A 19,068-nucleotide genomic window follows, 5' to 3' on the forward strand; every position below is an offset into this window, starting at 1 on the left:
TATTGGTCCTTTGTCTGGTATACATACTTCTATCTACCCTTCAATAGTCAGCTTAAATGTACCACTCTTTTTTTTTTTTTTAAAGATTTTATTTATTTATTTGACGGAGAGAGACACAGCGAGAGAGGGAACAAAGTGGGGGCAGCGGGAGAGGGAGAAGCAGGCTCCCCGCGGAGCAGGGAGCCTGATGCGGGGCTCGATCCCAGGACCCTGGGATCATGACCTGAGCCGAAGGCAGATGCTTAACGACTGAGCCACCCAAGTGCCCCTAAATGTACCATTCTTTAAAAAGCCATCTCTAGTTCTCATAGGCAGAGTGAAACATTTTTTTTAATCTATTTTTTTCCCAGCACTTTCTATATACCTCTATTTTGGAAGAGGGGTGTGGTAATCAATATTGGTTGCCTACCTTTTCACCATTCTCTTTTTTTCCTTACTAACAAAATCCTGCTTTTGTTTAGAAGACACTGTGCCAAGTACTCTTCCCTTAGTCTGAGATAAGTCTAGAGGTGAGCATGTGACCCAGGTTCTATCCACTGAGCCATAAGGAGCAGTCTATTGGATGCTTCTGAAGGAACCATTTTCCCTAATAGAAGAGAGAGCAGATAAACAAAGAAAGTTCTTTTCTGTTCATTTCCTTTCTGCTTTAGATGTTATAGTATGAGGACATGATGTCTGTTACTATAGCAGCCATTCTGTGAACATAAGGAGAGATCTCTTTGATATGGTATGAACTGTGAAGCAGAAGTATTAAGTGTTCGAATCCTTAATTGCATCATTGAGCTACTGCATGGGCCCTGGAACTTCCAAACTCAACTTCCCTATGTGATACTAGTAAATTTTCATATTGTTGAAGCTTCTCTTAGGCTCCTAGTTATTTACAGCCAGAGCATCCAAATTATTAAAAAAGGAATGAAAGTAACATTTGTTGAACATTTGTAATATAATTTTTTGTTAAGATGTTTTTCTCCCTAAGTTGTTGGTATAGGGACCTTGTCTTTATTCCTAGCACCTTATATAGTTTCTGATTTAGAATGGCTGCTTAAGAAGTATTTGTGCAGCGGCGCCTGGGTGGCTCAGTCAGTCCTCTGACTTTTGATTTCGGCTTAGGTCATGATCTCAGGGTCATGAGATTGAGCTCTGGGTCAGGCTTTACACTGAGTGTGAAGCCTGCTTAAGATTCTCTCTCTCCCTCTCCACTCTGCCCCTCCACCCCCCTGCTTGCTCTCATAAATAAATAAGTAAATAGAAGAAGTGTTTGTGCCATGAATAAATAAATTAACAACTAATTGAATGGATAAATCCATAAACCAATGTTATGGTGTTATTAGGAGGCAGTATAAAAAATTGGTTAAGAGCATAAGCTCTGGCATTACATTTCTGGCTTCCCATCCTGGCTATACCATTTACTAGCTATGTGACCTTGGACAAATAATTTAATCTCTATGTGCTATGAAATGCGGGTAACAACAGTATATACCTAAAAGAACTGTTGGGAGTATATTAAGTGTTCTATGTAAAGGGCTCAATAAAGTATTTGGCACCTAACAAGCATGTTAGCCATTATTAGAGGAAAATAGAGAAGAGCCAATAGTGATTCCAAACTTTCAAGCCTGTTGACTAGGAAAATGAAGATAAATCTGGCCAAAATTCAGTGTGGAAATGGAAAAGATGATGTTCATCTTCAAACATGTATAAAACAAAGCCTAAATATAGTTCAAGAGTGAAGATACTTTGGTTGTATTTATATAGTTAGTCGATTCTGATCTATACGCAGTGACTCATCATGAAATTCTATAATTACAGAATTGTACTTTTAAATGTAATTTAAAGAGGTGATAACTCCCAGACTACATCTATGATGAGTCAGAAGGGGGTAGTAATTTGTGAGGTTTTGCCTTAAGAACATGTTCTTTTTTTTTTTTTTACTTTTACCCACATTTTATTGAGATATTTGTATTTTTTTATTTTATTTTTTTAGTACATTATTAGTTTTTAATGCAGTGTTCAACAGTTCATTAGTTGTGTATAACAGCCAGTGCTCATCACAACATGTGCCCTCCTTAATACCCATCACCTGGCTACCCCGTCCCCCCACCCCCCTCCCTTCTATAACCCTTAGTTTGTTTCCCGGACTCCAGAGTCTCTCATGGTTTGTCTCCCTCTCTGAGTAGTAATCTTCATAAACAAAATGTCACAGAGAGAAAAAATTTCCTTAAATGGCATGAATCATGCAGTGTCGGTGATGCAGTACGGTTCAGTCTCTGAAATCCTTTGAATTCTCTTCCTAATTTTATGTTTCTTCACATAAGAAGGCACATGGGAATCAATAAGTGTTGAAAGATTAAGATAAACAGAAGCTACATCAGAAATATTTAGGGGTAAAATTCTGGGTATTAGTGCTCAAGAAACCACTTCTGTTCCCCAGTTAGCCAGAACCAGTAATAAAAATCAAGCATGGGTAGTTTGTTATGTAGAGTTTTGCTTTTTTTTTTTTTTTTTTCCATTGTTAAAATGAAAAAGAAGATCTCACTGAACTCAGATTAGGAAATAATTCTTCCCAAGCAAATTACTCAAAAATTACTTACTGGATTTTCTTTTATCTTTAATTTCCATCACTTAGGAATGAGTAACAGTGTAAGCTAAAAAGAAAGTCAGTTCACATTCCAGATTCCACTTTTAGATTGGCATGAAGATTTCAAATTCTTTTCTTCAATAAAGCAGCCCAGCCACTGGAAAAAGTTAAATTGAAATATATCTGTCTGTATCAACTCACTACCAACTTATGGCCCATTCAGGTCCAACTCATTATGGGGCACTCAATATGCAGCCTTATAAATAACTCCTAGTTATATGGTAGAATTTATAGTTCAGTGAACACGACTCTGTCTCTGTATCAATAATAATATCTATAATTATTTCAAGATATCTTAATGTCTTGGCTTTTCTAAAAAGGATTAAAGATCTTTATGATTTAGGACCTCAAAACATTTAATGGATGCCAAATTCTTTTCTTTTTTTTTTAATCCATCTCTTCCTTTTAGTCAGCACTGTATATCTAAAATATTAAAATAGATTCTCAGTTGGCTTAGCTGCCTCCAGGCTTTTTCACTCTCATTTATCCTTCACGCCATAGCCAGATTAATTTTCCTAAAACACCATTAGATAGATCAAGGCCAAAGTCCTTACCTTGTACTTAATATCCTCAAGTTTGATTTTGTCTCTTGTAAGATTTTTTTTCCCCACTCTCTACTTTCCATCTCTCTCTTTTTTAAAAGGATTTTATTTATTTGAGAGAGAGAGAGTGTGAGCTGGGGGAGGAGCAGAGGGAGAGGGACAAGCACACTCTGCACTGAGCACAGAGCCCAACATGGGGTTTGATCCCAGGACCCTGAGATCATGATCTGAGCTGAAATCAAGAGTCGGATGCCCAACTGACTGAGCCACCCAGGTGCTCCCCTTCTTTCCATTTCTTTCTAGGTCTCCTCATGTACCTCAATCTACTTTGCATATATTACTCATACTCCTGAATTTACCCAAAGTGTGATCCTATTCTTTCAAGTTCATCTCTTCTATGTGAATTGCTTTTGATCTAACTCAAACCGATAAACAAGATACTGAGTGGGATTTTCCTGCTGTTCTTAAATTATACCAAAGGCCTAAAGCCTAGAACATAAAGTGTGAAGTAACCCACTTCAAAGTTCCAGGAGCCCCTACTAAGCCAGGTACCTCCCTGAAGGGCTTGCTGAAAAAAGCCAGAACCAGACCTGCTATGTCAACTACCTCTCCACCCTGAGTTGATAGAAGAATAGGACTGGGAGGGAGAGAGTTGCCTGTATTTGGAGGAGCTCAGTGCTCTTGACCAACATTTGAATACCAACACTAACATGTTTCACCTACTGGGAAGTTTATTTGAGACAGAGAGAGAGGACACAAGCAGGGGGAGCAGCAGGCAGAGGGAGAGGGAGAAGCAGTCTCCCCGCTGAGCAGGGAGCCTGAGGCAGGGCTTGATCCCAGGACCCTGGGATCATGACCTGAGCCGAAGGCAGACGCTTAACCAACTAAGCCACCCAGGCGCCCCTGGCCAAGATTCTTTAAGGGAGTTGCTAACCATCAGTAAAAGAGAACATGAGAGAGCAGTTATTGGGGAAAATGAAGTTATTTATTTACACCCCAATGAATTGAGACTTCTAAAAACCCAATTCCATATACAAAAAAGGAACTTATTGGCTTAATATTTCAACACTTATTTATTGATTGCTTCCCAAGTGCCAGGCACCATTCTAGGCACAGAGGATAGAGCTTTGAAAAATATTAAGCAAGGCCCCTGCCCTCCTGGAACTTGTAAGAGTCTAGGAGCAGCACTGGCTCCAGACTCAATGCTCAACTCAATGTCATCAGAAATCATTTTCTCTATCTCTTAGATTTTTTCTTTTTGTATAGGCCTAATTCATGGGCAGGCTCTTCCCTCTTGAAGGCAGTGTGGTCATTTCTAATAGGAAGTAGCATTTCTAATAGGAAGAGAATCTGTTTTTCCTAGTCATTCTAGCAGCATGTCAGACTGTCTTATTGACCTCGCTTGGGTCAGATGCACATCTCTGAACCTTACTGGCCAGGTCTCAGTTATTAGTGAGGCCATCATATTTGTGCAGGTTGGTCATTGCAAAGAGGACAAGCAGGGGCTGAAATCCAGTGTGGTCATACTTACCAAAGCTTTGCAACTATATCTGCTGGAAACAGGGGCCTTTTTCTAATTCACACTGAAACATTACAGCGGTCTTGGTCATGTGCTTACCTTGGAGCAAAGGACATGTGAGGTATTCCCCACATAAACCAAATGGTCTGGCAGGGGAAGGACAGTTGGGGTGCCATTGCCATGAGACAGAAAGAGGGATGCTGGGATGCTAGGCAGGTAAAAACAATAGCTATCCACTTTGTTTCTTAAAAACATAGCAAGGCAAGTTGGTAGAGTGGAGATACTAGACTTGGCATCAGAAGGACTGGGTTCTAGTCCTAGTTCTGGAAGCCATTAGATATTGGGCAAATCACTTAACCAGTTCCCACAAAGTTTTTTCTTTTCTTATAAAATGGAGAGAATTATTGTTCTGCCTCCCCCACAGACTCATTGAAAGGGAAAAATAGGATAATATATGAGAATATGGTTTGGAAACTTGGTAAGCTTCTTACACTTGGAAGACATTTTTTTTTTTAAATATTTATTTATTTATTTATTTAATCCTCCCAGTCAGTACCTTGTCCAGTGCCCTTATGCATTGAAGGGGCCCAATAGGTGTTTATTAATTGGCTGATCCATGGTATGTAAACTCACATTATTTTGGGTTGTTTCCAAAATTTTATACAAGTAAAATGTTTTGGCAAAATGTTTATTCAACATTAAATTCAACAATTCCAGGAAGATATGAAGCAAGCTGTCTTTTGACTTCATTATTCAGGTCATAATTTAAATACTGTTCCCTCAGGGAAAACTTCATGGACCATCCCCAGCTGCCCAATCAGGGCAGGGCCTCCAACCCATTTCACAACACTTAACACAATTCTAGTCCAACAGTTAACTTGTGAAACTCTTTGTTTAATGTCCATCTTCCTCAGCTGGCCATGAACTCCATTGTATAGGCACCATGGCTGTATTGTTTGCTGTTGCATCCCATTGAGCATAGTACAAAGTAGGAAATTAAGAAATACTTGCTCAATGAATGAGTAAATTTGCAGGATTAAGTGGTAACAAGGTCAAATGGACTAGGAAACATACATCTCAATCCCCCTTTCTGTTCCCTAATATCTTTTTCCAAGCCCTCCAAGTGACCATATCCTCATGACTTCTGGAACTTCTATTAAGTAGAGAAAGAATTGGTAGTTGACAAAAAAGTCCATTTTAGGACACAATTGATGACTATTTAGAAATAAAATCCATTTACTCTGACTTATGTGAGCTGCATCTCAAAGAACAAATATATTATAGCAATTTTAAGGCCCTGTAATCATTAATTTATTCTAGAATAATAGTTCTAAATTTTATACCCATGTATATCCTGGTATATGCTAATGTTTTAACAGCCTCAAAATCATGACAGAACTAGCAGTCCATTCCTGGAAGTGTATACATTGCTCCCAGCCAGAAATTTGATTAGAGTCGTTCAGAGCAGGAAGGAGACGTTAGAGACAAATTATTCCTTCTTCTTACCCCTCTCCAACCTGAATTTCATTTACATAATGTAGCTCTTAGTACAAATGAAATGAGTCAGCATCAGGGAAGACAAACTGAAATATGACTTCCACACCAAAGGCAATTATTTTTTTCTCTGTCAGTCTCAGTGATAAGTGATCTTCTAAGTAATAGAAATTTTTGGAAATAGAGATCACTGTCCAGTTAGGTCATAAATATCTGTTGTATGTAGGATTTTAGTTATTTTTAATTGTGGTAAAATACACGTAACATAAAATTTACCACCTTAACCATTTTTAAGTGTACAGCTCAATAGTGTTGTACATCATTTACACTGTTGTGCAGCAAATCTCCAAATTCTTTTTGTCTTACAAAATTGAAATTCTATATCCATTAAACAATAACTCCCCTTCACCCACTCCCCTTATTCCCTAGCATGAATTTGACTACACAACTCATTGAGTTTCCAGAATCATACGGTATTTGTCTTTTTGTGACAAGTGCCCCCCCTGCAGCCCCAGCACTGGCCAGGCCTATTACTGAAGGGGCCATTAGAGTAGGAGACCCTGGGTCTGCTCTTTCACTCTGCTCCCACTCCAACAATCTGAAATGGAGGTAGAAGCCACAGTCTGTTTCTGAGATCCTCTGCATCACCTGGGTTGAAGTGTAGGCAAAGCAGAGGCCTTTTTGTGTAATTGGCCTTCCACCTGGTGCTGCGAAGTCTTCTCTCTTCCTGCGTTGGCATGGTACATGGTTATCCTGGGGTCATTTTTAGCACCAGCCTAATCTCCAAGGATCCCTTAGAGAGGAACAGCCATAGCTGCCTTTGGCCCTTCCAGCTCACTCTGTCTCCAAATCTTCTGCAGGAGGGATGACTTTTACTTGCCCAGTGGTCTCAGAGGCTACTCCCAGCTCCAGCCTTCCCCGCCCCAACCTCTGAGCTCCTTCTTATGGAACCAATGATGATGATGACCTTTTTCAGGCCCTAAAGGCTGAGGGGGACTGCAGTGAGGTATCCCCATCCTTTATTCAGGCATACCACATTGCTGATCCTTCTCATCTACTGGTCTAGGCTGCTTCAGAAACCTCCAAGTGTCATGCAGTCACTGGTTTCTACATTCACACACACCCCCAAACTCAAGGGGAGCAGAAGAGGTAATACCTATCAGGATCTCCCAGTGACTCTCTTGGTACCCTGCTACAGTGACAGCACCAGGAAAACTCTGCAGGTCCCCAGCTGGTAAGTAAGGAAGTAGTCCTCCCTTCTTGCCTGCCTTTGAAGCCTCCCCCATCCTGCTACTACCTGTTCTGGGGGTGGGAGGTGGAGGGACTCAAGGCAGGTGGTGGAGGGCAGTATGGGGAGGGAAGAAAGTAACACCTCCCCTGGAATTTCCAACCACCCTCTGTCTCTCCTTTTCCTTCTCTGACTTCTTTTCTTATAGACTGGCTGAAGGTGGTAGAAAGAGCAGGCTGGGAGTTAGAGTTCAGGGTACAGGGCCTGTTAGGCTGTGCTTTATAACTCTTGTTGGTTGTTGTGGCAGAAATTCCCAGTTGCCCATGCAATAGCATTCTCCCTTCTTTCTTTCTTTTTTTTTTAAGATTTATTTATTATTAATAAATAAATTTATTTATTTATTATTAATAAATAAATTTATTTATTTATAGAGCATTCACATGCACGCTCTCAAGTGGGGGGAGGGGCAGAAGGAGAGAGAAAGAATCTTCAAGCCCACTCCCTGCTGAGTGGGGAGCCTGATACGGAGTTCGATCCCAGGACACTGAGATCATGACCTGAGCTGAAATCAAGACTTGGACGCTTATCTGACTGAGCCACCCAGGTACTCCTCCCTTCTTTTGGAAGGAAGGAAGGAAGGGAGGAAGAAAGGGGGGAAGGGAGGAAGGAAGGAGGGGAGGGAGGGAGGAAATATCCTGTATTATTGGAGTGGCCAAGTGCCCAGATAAAAGAACTATATTTCCCAGGCTCCCTTGCAGTTAAGGAAGAAGGAAGGCTCAAAATACAAATGCAGAAGTTGTGTAGCTTTAGTAAAAACCTGATAAAGAGAGATGATTTGGCTTGGAGGTGTGAGCTTTGCCCTCTTCCCCTTTCTCCTTCTTCCTTCTTGGAACAGATAATGCAGTGGCTTGATAGCTCCAGCTCTGAAGGATAGGAGCCACACTCCATCGTTGGAAAATCCAACCTCGATAGGCAGCTGTGCAGAATAAATGAGATAGTCAATGTAATGTTGCTAGTACAGTACAATGTAAAGTTGCTAGTATTTAATGAATGGTACCTGGTATTAAATGATAAACCTGGGGGAGATCTCAGAGTAGCATTTTTCATAATCACCCCCAAAATGTAAGCAACCCAAATATCTATTCAACAATACAGTGGATAAACTGGTATGGTTATACAATGGGATACTACAGAAGAATGAAGACAAATGAACTACAGTTACACTCCAACTTGGTTGAATCTTCCAAACATAATGTTAATCCAGAGACCAAATGCCAAAGAATATGTACTGAAGATTTCATTTATATAAAGTTTAAAAATGAACATAACTAGGGTGCCTGGCTGGCTCAGTTGGTAGAGCGTGCAACTCTTCATCTTGGGGTCATGAGGTCAAGCCCCACATTGGGTGTAGAGATTACTTTAAAAAAATGAACACAACTAAGTTATAGATGTTAAGAAGGCCATTACCTCTGGAAAGGAGAAGAAGTAATAATTGAAATGGACTCCTGGGAACTGACAATGTTCTCTTTTTTATTTTTATTTTTTTAAAGAATTTATTTATTTATTTGACAGAGAGAGAGGTAGCGAGAGCAGGAACACAAGCAGGGGGAGTGGGAGAGGGAGAAGCAGGCCTCCCGCCGAGCAGGGAGCCCGATGTGGGACTCGATCCCAGGACCCTGGGATCATGACCTGAGCCGAAGGCAGACGCTTAACGACTGAGCCACCTAGGCGCCCAATGTTCTCTTTTTTAAGTGGGTGCTGGTTACATCGTGTTTTGTGTACTTTTCCATATGTATGTTCATTTTCAATAAAAATATTTTTTTCCAATAAAAGGATTTAAAAAGAAGAGAGTTGACACAAAGAAAAATATTTTAAAAATAAGGTAGCATATGTAAATGACAAAATTCACAAAGGCTGTATATGAATAAATTATGTTTGAGAATTAAGGGATTGGATGACCCATGTTACCTTTATGATTTGAGGATTCAGTGAAGTACTCAATAATTTGTACAGGTAGAAACTACTGTATAGCTGGTGAATAAAAACAGAGAAAGAGAGAGAGAAGAGGAGGTAGTATGAGGAGTGGCTAAGAGCATAAGCTCTGTAGTTAAAATGCCTGGTTTGGAATTCTCGCATCACCACCTGTTGGTTCTGTGACCTTAGGCAAGTTACTTAACCTCTCTCTACTCAGTTTCCACATCTGTAAAATGGTAATAATGATAGCACCTATTTCCATGCTTCTCTCCTAGCTTCTGGTGATGGCTGACAATCCTTGGCCTTCCTTGGCTTGTAGATGCGTCATTCAAATCTCTGCCTCCTTCTCCACATGGTGCTCTTCTTCTGTGTGTTTCTGTTTTCTCTGTTCACATGGGCACTCATCATATTGGATTAAGGGTCCACCCTAATGACCTCATCTTAATTGATTACATCTGCATTCACTGTACCCTGGGTTAGGACTCCAACATACCTTTTTGGGTGACACAACCCAGAACATGTAGAAAAATTGGAAAAATAATAAATACCCATATGACCACCACTGGATTCAGTAATTGTTAATATTTTGCCACTTTTTCTTCATGTATCCCCTAAGATTAAAGTTATTCTTCTGCCTAACCACACTGCTATTGTTGTGCCAGTAAAATTAACAATAATTCCCTATTATCAACTAATATACAATTGCAGTAGATTGCATTATTGTTCAAAATTACTCACTTTTTACTTCCCTGTGGGAATACAATACATCCCTGCCCTATAAGCTTTGCAGTTGACTATATTTGTAATATGTTTTAGCAAACATAATGTGCGCAGCAAGATGTACCCTGTAGTGCAGAAGCCATTTGAATCATTGCCTGGGTTTTGGAATGAGAAGACACATAGTTCAGAACATCTGCCAGGAGCATAGCAGTAGCCAGCCAGGAGCATAGCAGCAGCCAGCTTAGGAGCCTATGAATGACTTGAGCAAGAAATAAATATTTGTTTTGTAAGCCACTAAAATTTAGAGCTGTTTGTAACTGCAGGTTTTCCTGGTGCATTTAGAGCTAATTTTAATATTTTTTGGGCCAGTATGCATTCCAGATTTTCACATTGTATTTGGTTTTTATGTCTCTTAAATCCCTTTTATTATGGAACAGTGTCCTACCTTTTCCCATCCTTCCTTCATTTCACTTTTTTTTATTCTTAATGAAATTTATCTTTTTAAGAAGTCAGGTTAGTAATCTTATAAAAGACCCCACACTGTGAATTTGTGTGATTATTTCCTTTTGGTGTGTTTTAACTTTTTCCTCTAAGTACTTCCTGATCTTGGTTGCAAATTGACATCACCTTGGAATATTATTTTACCAGTGTGTGTGTATATCCATACTACAAATGGCAGCCATCATGTCCTTTGATGCTCACATTAACTTTAGAAGGAAGCAAGGGAGGAATTGGTGTCTCCACTTAACAAAGGGAGCTGAGAGAAAAGTAACTTATGTTAGGTCACCTATTAAGTGGCAGAGCCAGGGCATAAATCCATGACGTTCCCATCCTTCCTTTATTCCTGTTGTTTTGAGGTAGTTTGAGAGATATAGATATAGATGTAGATATATGTTTCTCTCTATCCCTGATTGGATATACAAGCAACTAGTAACAGCGATTGTCTGAAGTACAGAGTTAGGAGTCAGTGAGAGACTTTTCATCATATATTCTTTTATATTATTTGAATAATTTTCGTGAGTGTAAAAAAAATAAGTAGGTACTGAATTCAAAAGAGCTTTATAAATCATAAAGCACCATTAAAATACTAGGGTTTAATGTTACTATTATCTACCAGCAAAAAGAAAAAATTGGGTGTTTGTGAAAAAGTTGAGTAAATTAATTTAGTACGTCCATGTGTTCGAATAAGAGCCTATTTTTCTTTTTAAAATCGCCCTTCGGAATATTTAATAACATTGGAAAGTGCTCAAGGTAAGTGGAAAAATATACAAATTACATAGGTGTATGATTACAATTTTATGTGTTCCCTGTGTAAACGTAGATATACAAAGAGAAAAGAGACTGGAAGGAACCATCCACAATGCTTCGAAGGGAGAGGGGTGATAAGAAGTATTTTCTTATATTTTTCGGTATATTCCACATTTTCTTCTTTAGGAAGAAAAAAAATCACAACTAAACTTTCAAACTCGGTCAGAAAGGAATTTTTTATAACTTCGTAGGCTGACCTGCACGACGGGAGGAGAAAAGCGAAAAATCGTGTGTACAGCGAAGGGAAGAATGGAACCCTCCTTCCACCCTCGGAGGTGGATTAAGGACTACAAGGAGAGTCGAGAGAGATGCCGGCCTCCACTATGGCTAGAGCGGCCACTAACAGACACCGGAACTTCCGGGGCGGGGCTCTGTTGGTCGTTCACCTTCCGCGGGGCGAATGTGGCCCTCTTGCAACGTTAAAGTTCGCGATTTCTGGCTCGGCACTTCCGTCACTCTGATACGGTGTTTGAAGGTGGGGGCTACCATGGCAAAGAGCAAATTCGAGTACGTGCGGAACTTCGAGGCTGACGACACCTGCCTGGCCCACTGCTGGGTGGTGGTGCGGCTGGACGGCAGGAATTTCCATCGGTGAGTGATTTCGGCTCTCGGCCACATGTTGTGCCCGCGCTTCCTGGGAGTCAAACACCGCTGACCGCGGCGCTCACGGTTACCGGGTAACGCGACAGCCAATGAGCGCGCGGCATTGAGCATTGCCCCGACGTGCTGGCTACGACGTGCCTGAACGCCAGCTGGTTTGAGTAGTTAAACTGAGGCAGAGTGGGCTCGTGGTGAGCCGCCGGCCTGAGTGCCGGTGAGCAGAGACCTGTTAGCGAGGCCGTGATGGAAAATGTCACTCCCTGGTGCAGGTGACCTTTCATCTCTTCAGCCGAATGCTTGGCTATTTCGTTAGCTGTCTTTGAGGGCTGACTGTTCAGAGGCCTCTTTAGGTCTTGCTGTGGGCAATACTTTATAGTATGTTTTTGTTTCATTATTATTAACTGGCTGCATCGACTGGACTCTGGAGGAAACGAGTCAGAAAAAAGGGAGAAGTGTAACAAATATGGGAATTTAATTCTTAAAAGTGTTATTTTAATAATGGTTATTATAACTAACATTTATTGAGCACTTCCAAGGAGCCAGGTGTAGTTACATTTTTTACCTCTCTAATCTTCAGAACAGCCCTATGAAGTAAGTATACTTTTATCTCCATTTCACAGAAAAGGGAATGGAGACTTAGCAGTTATACCCCTTTTTCTCAGGGCAGGAAAAAACTGGAGTTCTTAAGGAAATGAGTCAGGTTGTGGCTAGTAGACTTACAGCACTATTACATATCTTCCTCTATATGCAGTCTTTTTGATATGTGGTGTTAAGGACAAACTCTCTTCCATTCATGCCCCTTTCCCTCTTCTCTTCCCTCTATGAAGGTTTGCTGAGAAACACAACTTTGCAAAACCTAATGACAGCCGTGCTCTCCACCTAATGACCAAATGTGCCCAGACTGTAATGAAGGAACTGGAGGATATTGTGATTGCATATGGACAGAGTGATGAGTACAGCTTTGTGTTCAAGAGGAAAAGCAATTGGTTTAAAAGAAGAGCGAGGTAATTCCATGGCCTAGCTCCTTCAGAATATTTCCTACCAGCATTTGGTTTTTGCTCTTTTTAATTTCTGACTTACAGACTGCAGATAGAGTCTGCAGTATTTGCAACTGCAGAATGTCTATTTTCTGTTTAGACTCTTGTACTTCGTCTGATAGTTGAACATCACATATGCCTCTTTATCTGTTTCTTTCCCCTCCATTCCTCATCACCTTAGCTTCTAGATAGATCTGGCACTTAATATTAAGACTAGAAACCGAGACCATTAGAATATTATAATATTAATGATTTATAGGTTGGCTCTAGCCAGTGACAGCCTGTATGTGCATTACAGTATTGCTTAAATTTTTAATTAAGGAGGGTCTCAAAATAGACAAATTAGATATCTCATTTGGCAGTATATTGAAACTCTCACAGAAAACAAAGCGTATAATGAATTGGTATGTTTTTAAAACAATGGTTCCCTTCCTTCCGAGACTAAAAAAACCCAAAAACCTCTTGAACCATAAATTCACATCACATCCTACAGAGAAAAATTTGGTATTAGTAAGTTACTGATAGGACTGGAGAGGGGCGGGCTGCTTAGTTTTTCTTGGCCCAACACATTTTATCTCTTGGCTTGCTGAATAGTTTGTGTAATCACTCTGTTGCACCCGCAGGTCCTGTCATGGTTTTGAATTAATATCATGCATTTTCTCTTTTCTTGCTCCACCCAATGGCCTTACTTTTGCAAGTAAGTTCATGACTCACGTGGCTTCCCAGTTCGCCTCCAGCTATGTGTTTTATTGGCGAGATTACTTTGAGGACCAGCCCCTTCTGTATCCCCCAGGCTTTGATGGAAGAGTCATAGTGTATCCTAGCAACCAGACCTTAAAGGACTACCTCAGTTGGCGGCAAGCAGATTGTAAGTAAAACCAAATAAACAGATGTAGTTAAAACCACCAATTCCATACATTAGAGGTGGTGATTTGGTTCAGTTTTGGTGCATGTGTATTTTGTTCAGAATGCAATATTTCAGGTTTTTTTAATTAGTTGAAAACAATCGAACAGTTGGGAAATTTATGTAAATACTTCATTTTTCCAGTTTTTTTTGGGAAAAATCAGAAGACCTGGCAATATTAGGTCATCATTCTGACTTAGTATTGGACATAACCTGTGCCGGGCAGTGACTGCTGTCTTCACACACACACACACGGAAGCCAGTGTGCCATAGTCCTCTACCATTCTCTCTTGTTCTCCAGGGGTCACCTACTCTGCTTTATGCTTTTATGTTCATGATGGCCTCAGTGGGTGATTTGAGTTGTGACCCCTGCCTTACATGACTATGGTGACATGTTTGTGAGACTTACTCATTTGGTATATCTTGATTTTGCCAGAAGAAGAACTGGGAAAGTGCTAGGAATAATCTAAATCAAATAACTTTGAAAGTACTCCTAAGTGTAATTTTCAAGTTAACCAGTTTATGTAAAGCATAACTGAAATGACAGAATAAAACTTTTAGGAAATAAGTTTGTTTATACTTGACCACTTCCCCCCACCATGTTCCCAGTATATGGTTCTGGGCATATCACTAAATGTCTCTGTGATCTCTCTACTTTAGAGAAGAGGGGAAGAGTTCTAATGTTCTTTGAAGTGCAAATACTGAATAAAGATTATGTATGTATAAACAGTGCTACTCTGTTCTCACAGGTCACATCAATAATCTGTATAATACAGTTTTCTGGGCACTTGTACAACAGTCTGGACTAACACCAGTACAAGCCCAAGAGAGATTACAGGTATAAGATCTTACTGCATTAATACTTAGCTGGGGGCGGTTTTCTATACTCTTCCATGGCATTTTGCATTCTTTTAAAGCTCTCTTTACTGCTTTGTTTTGAGAGGATATAAAAAACTAGTAGCAGCTCTGCTGCTTGCTTGCTCTGTGACTGTGGGTGAGTTACTATCTCTCCCTGGGACTTAGTGTCCTTAGCTGGAAAATGGAGTTAGTGATCCTGGCTCTACCTTCCCACATGGTAATGCTTGGCTGGGGCTGCATATTGGTTGCCTTCTTTAGACGGGGCATGTGCTCTTCTTTTTCATCAGTCCCACTTGGCCTCTTCATCATTGCCATTCCCTGCTGGGTATGTGCATCGGTAAGAGTAGAAGCTCTGGGAGTCCAATAATTGTACTCAGGGACTTCTGTTTAATTTTCTCTTCTCTGCCTTAGTTCTTTCTTTCTTTTTTTTTTAAGATTGATTGATTTATCTGTGAGAGAGAGAAAGTGTGAGCAAGGAGGGTGAGGGGCAGAATCTTGAGCAGACTCCCTGACGAGCAGGGAGCCTGATGTAGGGCTCAGTCCCAGGACCCTGAGATCATGACCTGAGCCAAAATCAAGAGTCAGATACTTAACCAACTGAGCCACCCAGGTGAAACAGGAAATAATAGTTCCCACCTCATAGGTTTATGGTGATAATTAAGTGGCATGATGCATGTAAAACACATAGCATAGTACAAAGCACATTGTAAGTACTTTAATAAACACTGGCTTTCATCATTAGATGACAGCGCTGCTTGTAGGATGACTAACTCTGAAATGAGGTGATGTGTTGTAACGGCTCCTAACTCAGCGCCTGGTACGTTGTAATTACACGATAAATGGTGGTCATTAACGATGATGATGAGGATTTACAGATACCATTAATAGGAATACTGGTAGATTTATCCAGAGTTTGGAAGAGCTGAGTTTAGATTTTGTTTTTTCTTAGAAGAATAAAAGCAATCTTTAGCCTTAGGCAATTTATATAATCTTTCTAAGCTTCAGAGTTCTGTTCTTTCAAATGGAGAGGGTAATGAGGGTCAAATAAGATAACATAATGTATGTAGTACAGAACAGGTGCTCTTACTGCTAGTTCCTGTCACCCTATCACAGTTGTGACTTTTGAAGCCAGTTATTTGCTACAGAAGACAATTTTTTGAATTTATACATCTAAATAAGATTTAAACTGCTCTTACAATGCAGATTCATTAGTATCTATAAGAGGTTTGATAAAACCCTTTCACTTTTTGATTTGTTTGTGGAAATTTAGATAGAGGGTGGAATGGATAGGTAGGATTAGGGCAGAGAGCAGACATAAAAATCTGTTTTTGTCTTTTTATTTTCTCAGGGAACTCTTGCAGCAGACAAGAATGAGATTTTGTTTTCCGAATTCAACATCAACTACAACAATGAGCCTCTGATGTATAGGAAAGGGACTGTGTTGATATGGCAGAAGGTAATGCTGTTCTGTCCAAAGAAAAATGGAGGTCAGAAAGACCAAAGCCTGTGCCCATCCCAAGCTTTGTCTGGCCTACCACGTGTATGCAGATGTGATTCCAGTCACTAACAGGAATTAGATCTTTTTAAAAATGAAATGCTATATATTATTTTGGATGCTTTTTTTGTCAGTCAGTGCTAATTTTGTCAGTTTGCTAGTGATCTTTGTGGTCTAAGTGGCATCACAGATTTTAGAATTAGTACACTTATTTTTCTGTGTCCTAAGCTCTCCAAAATAAAACCCTATAAAGGGGTACACTGCAGATAGAAGGATTTTTGCATTCAAAGAACATTTCTTCCACACTGGATAATATCATTAAATAGCCCATCTATCCCATGACAGCTATAATATGAGGCAGTAGAAGATGTTGTATATGAGGATTCTGTCACTTGCAGAATATTCTGGAGATTCCCCAGATATTCATACTTACCAAATATTCTATAATAAGTCTGTACATTTACCTAAATTCTTAATTCCACCAGTATTTTCTCTCTGTACCAGCTTCTGAGCATAATGATTTCTCAAAATTTATCTCCTTCCATGTAAAGTAGTTTTTCTTTTTAATGAATGTTTTCAGGTGTTAAATGGTGCCTTAAGAATTAGTCATCCCACTGGCAGCTTCAGCTTATTAGTATTTTTAAGGCACATTTGCTCTTTAGCACAGGCTTGGATACTTCTTCATGCAGATGAGAGAGTAGAATTACCTTTAATTCTATAGTTATTGCTAATAAGGAACATGGAATCACTCCTTTGTTCCTAAGATCTCCTTTCAGAATATAGCAACATAACTTTTTAGAAGTTTTTAATTGTAAACAAATTCATGTTTACAATGTACCTGTATATCTACCTGATAAATATGTATCACTCAGAAGTATATAAAGTAAGTAAACTTCCTGCATATCCCCCTCTTCTCTCCCAAACCCACTTAACAGTGTCAGTATTTTAACTTTTACCTATAGGTGGGTGAAGTCACAACAAAAGAAGTTAAACTGCCAGCAGAAATGGAAGGAAAAAAGATGGCGGTGACCCGGACCAGGACAAAGCCAGTGCCTTTATATTGTGATATAATCGGGGATGCTTTTTGGAAGGAACATCCAGAGATCCTAGGTGAAGACAGCTGATCCTTTGCTTTTTAGCCGTGGCATGCTTAACCATGCAAGACCCCCTAGGTCTCCTGGCCTTAGGTGCCCTAGGATCCCTGCTACCAAGGACAGTGTGCTAGTAGTGACACATGACTGGTTCGAAAGGGAGCAGGGAAAGAAGGGGCAGGTAGGGGTGGTTATCTTGTTCTGCTTTAAGTAGAACTTTTTTTTTTTTTACAATGTTGGAACATGGTTCCTTCTGTAGAAGTGCATTTTTTTTTTTAATCGTGGTGCTATTTTTATAAAGCAAGAACTATTTTATGCCTTGCAGAATGAATCATTTTTAGATTGTGGCATAAGTCTTATAAAAACTTGTCAAGCTTTTTCCACCTATGATAGAACATGAATCCAAACTTTACTCTCAACCACCTGTTCTTAACTACAAAATCCACTAACCTTGAAAATCTCACCTTTCCTACCCGTGTACTTGGACCTGGAGATAAATAATAGGTTGGTGGCTGCATGATGCCTCTGAATTCAGGAATTCCAGGGAGAATCAGGGTTTTGTGCCAGTTTCCAAGTTGGCAACTTTGGCTGAACAAATTTGTAGTTTGGAAGTCCTTGTGTAAACATTCCATAGATTGATTTTGTGGAGTTGTCAGCATGATCATTGTCTCACCAAGGGTATTTTCAAGGCCACTTAAACTCTTTCTAAAAAGAAAGAATTATGTGTATGTGAGAAAAAGAAAGTGTGAGAATGAATGAATAATGAGGAAAAAACATTGATTCCGTGTCCTCTAAATACTTCAGTGTTAAAAGTTACCTTCCTGCTGGACTTCCTGAAAAGGATTCTCAGGTAGCCTCTATGTAATCAGAATACTGACATTTGAATTAGCAGAGTGGTCAACACTCCCCTTGGGGTCACAAGTGGCAGGTGTCCTGGGCACCTAATAGTTCCACCTGCTGATGGGCCAGTGTAGATGGGGGAGGAGCAGCATAGAGTAGCAGCAGTAATGGCACATTGCCAGGTTGCTGGCCTCTGAAGCCAGGGGTCCCCCTCTGAAGTGAGGATGGGTGGTGAGAGAACTCACATTGCCTGTTGTCCTCGTGTCATATTTCAGAGGAAGATTATTTGGCTCTATTGAGAATTAATTAAGGGGCGCATGGATGGCTCAGTCGGTTAAGCATCTGCTTTCAGCTCAGGTCATGATCTCAGGGTCCTGGGATCGAGTCCCGAGTCAGGCTCCCTGCTCAGCGGGGAGTCTGCTTCTCCCTCTCTGCCTCCTGCTCTCCCTGCTTGTGCTCTCTCTCTGACAAATAAAATCTTTAAAAAAAAGAACTAATTAAGTGGCAGCCTACACTTTAGTGCCTGGTCTTGCATTACAGAATTTACAGCCACAAAGAAAATGTACTTTTGAAGGCAACGGCTGGTCTCCTCCTTCACTAATCGATACCTCATCTGTCAGAATCATTTTTTTCCCTTCCTGTTCTTACTACACAGGAAGAGGAGATTTGGTACTTGTTTGGTAATTGATAAAATCTCTGGAAAAAAAAAATAAAGGTTTCCACTCCCTTGGTGTAGTTTTTCATTTATTTTTCTCATACAAATACAGTATATGAATCCAACTTTTGTACATATGTGTCTTTACATAAGCCAGGATAAATGTAC

At 40.1% G+C, this 19,068-nt stretch overlaps 1 protein-coding gene across 4 annotated transcripts; it reads left to right on the forward strand.

Moving 5' to 3' along the window:
- The first annotated feature begins 11,790 nt into the window (after positions 1 to 11,790).
- THG1L (tRNA-histidine guanylyltransferase 1 like) lies at positions 11,791 to 18,972 on the forward strand. Of its 4 annotated transcripts, none has more exons than XM_036096241.2 (6): positions 11,791 to 12,011; positions 12,848 to 13,024; positions 13,756 to 13,925; positions 14,711 to 14,799; positions 16,168 to 16,275; positions 17,277 to 18,972. In XM_036096241.2, exons 1-6 carry the CDS (start codon positions 11,821 to 11,823, stop codon positions 17,436 to 17,438), a joined length of 897 nt encoding a protein of 298 aa, XP_035952134.2. In that variant the 5' UTR covers positions 11,791 to 11,820; the 3' UTR covers positions 17,439 to 18,972. The 4 variants fall into 4 exon arrangements, with proteins under 4 accessions (XP_035952134.2, XP_077922922.1, XP_035952135.2 ...); XM_036096242.2 differs by lacking the exon at positions 11,791 to 12,011 and adding an exon at positions 12,538 to 12,611; XM_078066796.1 differs by lacking the exon at positions 16,168 to 16,275.
- The last annotated feature ends 96 nt before the right edge of the window (positions 18,973 to 19,068 follow it).

The sequence above is a fragment of the Halichoerus grypus genome, chromosome 2 (genome assembly GCF_964656455.1).
Source record: "Halichoerus grypus chromosome 2, mHalGry1.hap1.1, whole genome shotgun sequence".
Classification (NCBI taxonomy): Eukaryota; Metazoa; Chordata; class Mammalia; order Carnivora; family Phocidae; genus Halichoerus; species Halichoerus grypus.